This window comes from Geospiza fortis, unplaced genomic scaffold, assembly GCF_000277835.1.
Source record: "Geospiza fortis unplaced genomic scaffold, GeoFor_1.0 scaffold157, whole genome shotgun sequence".
NCBI classification, from domain to species: domain Eukaryota; kingdom Metazoa; phylum Chordata; class Aves; order Passeriformes; family Thraupidae; genus Geospiza; species Geospiza fortis.
Window position 1 is genome coordinate 4,353,034 of NW_005054314.1, and position 6,371 is coordinate 4,359,404.

General features: G+C 49.6%; 1 protein-coding gene across 1 annotated transcript in view; it reads left to right on the top strand.

Moving 5' to 3' along the window:
* Nucleotides 1-3,236: 3,236 nt before the first annotated feature.
* Nucleotides 3,237-6,371, top strand: part of RNF128 (ring finger protein 128) — a 24,957-nt gene continuing 21,822 nt past the window's right edge. The window contains exon 1 of the mRNA XM_005419920.2: nt 3,237-3,639. Coding sequence (XP_005419977.1) covers nt 3,237-3,639 — 403 coding nt within the window. The remainder of the gene's footprint in view (nt 3,640-6,371) is intronic.

A 6,371-nucleotide genomic window follows, 5' to 3' on the forward strand; every position in this document is an offset into this window, starting at 1 on the left:
GCTGCAGTCCGAACAGCAGCCCCGCCGAAATGTCCGGTGTGTCCTGTGGGGTTCTCTCCCAGGATTTGCGGTGGAAGGGAACGCTCTCCTGGTTACAGCCAGCGCAGCTCGGGAGGAGCGGTGCCCGGCAGGACTCTGCTCCAGCAGGGACAGGCTGATTCCTGTTTGCCTGTGTGACAGGAATCATTGGCAAACCTAACAATACCTGAAAGAAATGGTTGTGGATCTGCATTTCCTTCCAACTTGTTTCCGGGATATTCTGTGTCCTCCAAGTCTAAGTTTTGTTATCACAGAAGCATTTTGAGGTAGGATCTTATTAACTGTTCATGCAATATTTGTTTTAAAATTGTGGGCTGGGCTGAATGCCTAACAATTTATGAGTTTATATTTTGTTTTGAAATCTGGTATCAAATTTTGGTCAGGTTCCCCATCTTACCTCTCTAAAATACTGTTTAGGAGATCTTCAGAGTAATTTATGTTTTAGAGGACATTTTGCATCAACTCCTCTATTTCCTGTAGAAAGAGCTGGACTCTTTGTTCAAGCTCTGAACACAGTCTGTGGGACCTGCATGTGAAAACAAATTGACTTCCAAGAACATCCATATAAAAGCAGGTGCCATGAACTTCCCTTTTCCTTGATTTCTTGTGAAGTCAGTGACCTGGCTAACAGTCATCCAGATGCCTCCATGAACTCAATGTTCTCATAGAGTAATTTAAATTCTTCCATTTATTGCCCGAGAGAATTACCCACTTATCTCCACGTCTTTGATGCAGGGAAAGGTGTGGCTGCAGGGAGGGCAGAGCTGGAAGGGCAGAGCCCACAGCCCTGCAGCAGCAGGAGCGTCACTGCTGGGAGAGCTTGGGAGCACTGGGGGCCAGGGACCAGCTGGACAGGGCTTGAGGGGTTCTCACCCACAATACAAATCCCCCAGGGGGCCAGGGAGGGTAAATATGGTAGAAGCAGACTTCTTTCAGTGCTGCCTAGTGAAATCAACGGAGGGCACAGACAAGGAATGATATAAAAAATAACTTTTTTTCACTTCTTTGAAAACCCCTGAGCTTCAGTCCGTGCTGGTGTGCAAGATGCCTTTTGTGCTCGTGGCATGGCAGGAAAGCAGAGCCAAGTGCTGGACCTTCCCAGACTGGTGCACGGGTGGAAGCAGGACAGCAGGTACCTAGAGAAAAGTTGATTTGTGAATAGACCTCTCCCTGGGCAGATGTCACACAAATGCAGCAAAGGCTGTTACCACATTGCACTGCTTAGAACATTTAAAATATGTAGCACTGAACATTTCATCCTACATGTTAGGACATCCTAACTCTGAAAGAAATATCAGAATGGTGTGGAATATAGACAATCTGATAAAGACATTAAAGGATTTAATTTTATTTTGCTCAAGTGTTTTTGAAATATTCATGGTGAAAGCTGGGCAGGAGAGATAATTACTCCTGCAGTATGTAGATGGACAATATCCAATCCTTGTAGATAACTTGACATTTTACTTCTCTAATCAATCTGTGGAGGCACCACCACCCTCATTTATGCTGGACTTGATGTGATATGATGACTTCAGTTCATGAGGTGCTGCAGTGTTTGTGATCTCACCCCCCTGCCTGTCTGCTTCTCCCTGCCAAGGCAGCACTTTCAGCCTGGAGCAAAGGCCCTCTCTGCTGGCTGCTTTATTTCTCCTGCTGCTCACTGACACAGCTAGAAAAGCCAACTAGCGTGGATCCCAGGTCTGTCAGAACAGGTGAACTGTGCCATGTTAAGCCCAGACATGGAGTCTTGACCCCTGCACAATGTCCCAGGAATCACCTTTGTTGCTGCTGTGGATTGTCACTGCTGAGGGTGAAGTACTGGGGGAGCACATGCCCTGTCTCTGGAACCCATGGCTGACCAAAGCATTGTGCTCTGAAATCTTGCATTTGCAGCTGTCTGGTGTCTCCAGCATTGCTTTCAAAGCAAAACAGGGAGAAGGTAAACTGTGTGTAGCTAATGATCCTGTAGAGTGTAGAAAACTGCTAAGCCCTGGGTCTTTGAGGTAATAATTTGGAATTACTGTGAGGTAGAACGAGTGCAACACAGAAAATGGGAGCATATAAGGGATGGAATTAATAGTAGATGTGAACATCTTGGATTCTTTCTTTCCATTTTCATTTCATGTCTGGAAAGCTGTTTGGCTTTTCCAAGAATCTCTTCCACAGTGATGTTTGCTCTTTTCAAGACCCTTTTCTGGAGAGCTAGCTCAAGCTCCTGTCACAAGATGTGTCCCCAAATTGCAACTTCTCTTGGCTTTCCACACTGCCTGCAGCAGCACTCTTGCAGCAAACCTGGACAAAGGTTGGGAGAACTTGACAACTTGTCCTTTATTTTCCTGGTGGACTAGGGAGTTGTGCCGTGGGTAAGGTTTTCATTGTTACTGTTCTAGGCTAAGAAAACATGAAGGGAAACCAGGAATTGTTAGGGAATACAAGCCTGGAATCTGCAGAGCCTGCAGCCAGAAATGGAGAGCTGTGTGATAATCATTCCAACCTGTCAGTGGACATCCTTCAAGTCATGTGGAATGTGAAAATGGTCTGACAGAGGGAGTTTGTTTCTGAGGTCAGTGTAGATGATTCCACATCTCATGCATTGGTGCATCAATCAAGAGTACAACCAGCTCATCTGAAGCACCAGAACAAGCTGGACCTCTCCGAGTAGACAACTGAAAGAATCTGAAAAGGAGAAATGCAGGAAATTACTTGGTTAACCTTGCCTGGAAGAAGGGTAATTTTTCTGATAATTGCTAATACATTCCCTTTGCTTTTGACCTTTTTAACAAGGCCATTTGCATCACAGATTCCCCATGAAGCGAGAACCGTGGGTTTATGTGACTGCGTGAAAGATGACCTGTTCCTCTGCAGGGACAGGGCTGGAAACAGGAGCGGGGCGCTCCTGGGGAGGCATCGCCCGAGGGGGGATTTGTGCTGGGAGAGGAGGAGGAGGAGGAGGATGGGCGTTGTGTGGCAGCAGCAGCAGCAGCAGGAGCAGGAGGAGGAAGTTTGGGCCGCAGGACATTCCGCCTGCCCCGCGATGGGCGGGCGTGTCCCGGGCTCACCTGGCACGGCTGAGCCGCCGGCACTGCACAGCTCACCTGGCTGGTGTCAGGTTCCGCTGGGACTCGGCTGCATTCCGTGATCACCAGCAGCGGAAAATACCCCTGGACATCTCCATTTCCTGCAGCTGGGAAGAAGAAATGGAGCAAGTCAAGAAGTTCTGGTTTCTCTTTCTCCTGGTGAATTTTTTAATTTCTTTCCACGCTACAGAGGCAATTTCTGTGCTGGCCTCTCTCAGTTTATTCTATTTCAACAGCACCAGCAACAGGACTGAGTTTGAGCGCTGTGAATGTGGTCTGTATGGCTTTAATTCTCCTTACATTGGCGCTCAGGGGGTGGTGGGCATTCCAGTGTCTGATCCTTATGCCTGCGACAGAAATACTGCCTTCACTGTCATGGAAGCACCGTGGATAGCCCTGATTGAAAGAGGCAATTGCAGTTTTGCTGAAAAAATTCAGGTGGCAACCAGAAGGGGGGCAGCAGCGGCCGTGATCTACAATTCACGGGGCAGAGGCAACAACACCCTCCTGATGGCACACCAAGGTGAGTGAAAGGCTGCAGGCACCCGGGCATTTCTTTCCCTGAAGTTGAGGTCAGGGCAGCACAGCCAGGCTCTGAGGAATTGGGGGTGTTTGTGGGTGATTGCTGTTCTGATCAAGAGATTCAATTAGAAAAGTAACATGTTATGCAATTTGAGTCTTGACTTCAGTGCTTAGTCAGCAAGACCCTGCTGTGACGTTCTGATCGGTACAGGGCAGGCAAAGGGCTGAGTGTCTGAAGTTAGTCCTGGTTTTTACTTAAGTGTTTGTTTTGAAGGCACCAGTGTGTTTTTTGAGGTGAGAGTACACAAATGAACCTACAGGTGTCTGCAGCATAGGTATGTGCTTTGCAGATTGCAAGATAGATCTTGTCTTTTTTGTTTTTTTCCTAATTCTGAGAGCCAGGAAGTTCTCAGTGTGAGTTAAGTGGCTTCAAATAGGTACAACTGGCATGTGGGTTTTAGAAGGTATCAGCTGTGCTGGGGACTCCCGGCCACCTGCCCCACTCCTCACTGGCCCAGAGGAGTCGCTGGCCAGGTTGGGATGCACAGGGACTGCTGCCCCCTTGCAGCTGGCTTCCCTGCCAAACCAAGCAGGGCTGGTTGAGCTTCTCCTCAATCACCACCCTTCCTTCCATCACCAATCCTCGTCAGGGTTGCTCTCAATGCATTCTTCATATTTCTTTATTTGTGCTTTTTAATCATATGATGTACTGTAATGCATGCATGTGTAAGAGGCTGTGACTAAGCCTTATGCTCAAAATCCCCAGATCTATAGGAAATTTTGTATTCTGAGAAGGTTCCAACCTTTGGCTTTGGTTCAGTTTTGTCTGGGTGAAAATGCTAGAGCTAAACATCCTTAAAGTTTTGTAGGCATTGGAGTCTGAGCAGATTGGCTGTTGTTGATTGCATAAAGCTTGGTTGTGTTTTCAGAGGTGTGTTCAGTTTTTCTCTGCCCCTACATGGAACAGGTTTCAAAACAAAAGCACGTTTCTCTGATTGCTTATGGATTTACTTCTCATTATAGCTGGAGCTATTGCTGTTGAAATAAGTTGTCTACTTAGATGTGGAAGGGGAAAATTAAGGTTTGTTTAGGTTAGGACAAAAGTGTTCACTTAGTAAGCAATATTGATCTTGAGCAAATTGCTTCATCTGCTCTTCATTACTTGCTCTGCACACTGCTATTGCAGTAGCAAAACCAAACCAATGTCCTTGTGCTACTGAGCTGCCAAAAGCTGTAGTTGCTGTGCTGGCAGGGTAGATGCTGGTGGAGGGGTTGGTTTTGAAGCACGTGTGGCTGGCAGGGGGAGTGGGCTGGTTCTGAAGCCCCTGTCCCAGCGGGGATTCAAACCTGAGCTGGGCTTGGCTGTGTAATGCTCAGTGTGCTGCTCTGAGCACAGGGGAGGGAAAGGCAATGGGCACCACAGACAGATGACACATTCCTTGTTATCAGTCACACAGGCTCAGAATCAGCCCAAAGCCTGGGGTAAAAACTGAGTGGTGCTGACTCGGATGAGAAAGGGCTGAACTCTGTGCTTACACTAGTTTTGTTGGTGCTTGCATAGGCAGCAGCTGATCCTGGGCCATGTAATCACTGCCCAGGAATATTCCTTTCTCAGCAATGGGCTCTCACCCAGAGCTCCAGCCTGTGCATAGTGCTGTGGCTGTTGGGGATGTGTTTGAAAAGCTCCCGGGGCTGGGGGTGATCCCCGCAGAGCAGCTGATAGGAGGAAAGGCCTCTCAGTCAAAAGAGTGGCTCTCTGGAGAAGAGGAGCTTGAAATGTTCTTTCTCATGTTATTTTCCTTTGTTAATTCCCTGGCAGGACTCCACAGCATTTCACACTCGTGGTTGCAGTGACTTTGCCAGCACTGTGATTGCATTGCCTGGTGCAGGACAACCATGCCAAAAGCGTGTAAGTGCTGGAGTAAGGGACTGGTGCATGCAAACTGGCTGCCCCAAAAATAACAGCAGGGCCCTGGAGAAACAGGGCTTTTTGTAGTGAGTTCTATAGATCAAATAGTAATTAATGATGCAAACACAACTAATATATAACTAGAAAAAGGCTGGTTGAAGTGGCAGGTTTGTAGCATCTGTCAAATGATCAGGACAGCAATGGCCAGTCCAGTGAGGGAGCAGTGCTAACCCAGTATTTTGTAAGACGGCATCAGTCAGGACAGACGCCTTGCTGCTGAGAGTTCAGCAAACATGAATTCAGCTGTTGGAGGCAGGCTGGCTCACGGCTGAGCACCTTGTGCTGGCGCTGCTGTGTCTCCGGGCCGCTCTGGAGTGTCAGGATCAGGAGATCGGCATCTCCCGGAGCCCCCTGCCCGCCCCCGTGCTCTGTCCACTGCGGGCACTGGGGCGGGTTGGGGGAGGAGGTGAGCCACCCTTCCTGGAGGCACTCGGGGATCACCCATCACCCCGAGAGATGATGTCAGGAGGAGCCGTCACTTCTGAGAGGTGGCCCGGGCGGGTGACCCTCCGCATCCCCTCGGGAGAAACGCGGGTTTGTGGCGCGCTGCGCCCGGGAGAACGCAGCGAGGGGGAACGCCCGGATGCGCCCCCGCAGCACCGCAGCGCACGGGGCCCGCACTCCCCGGCAGCGCTGGGGGCCCGTTCCTGGCGGGGTTCCCGCGGCGGAGGGCGGTGCCGTGCGGTGGTGCCGTGCGGTGGTACGCGGTGCCGTGCGGTGCGATGTGCGGTGCCGTGCGGTGCATTGGTACGCGGTGCGGGGCG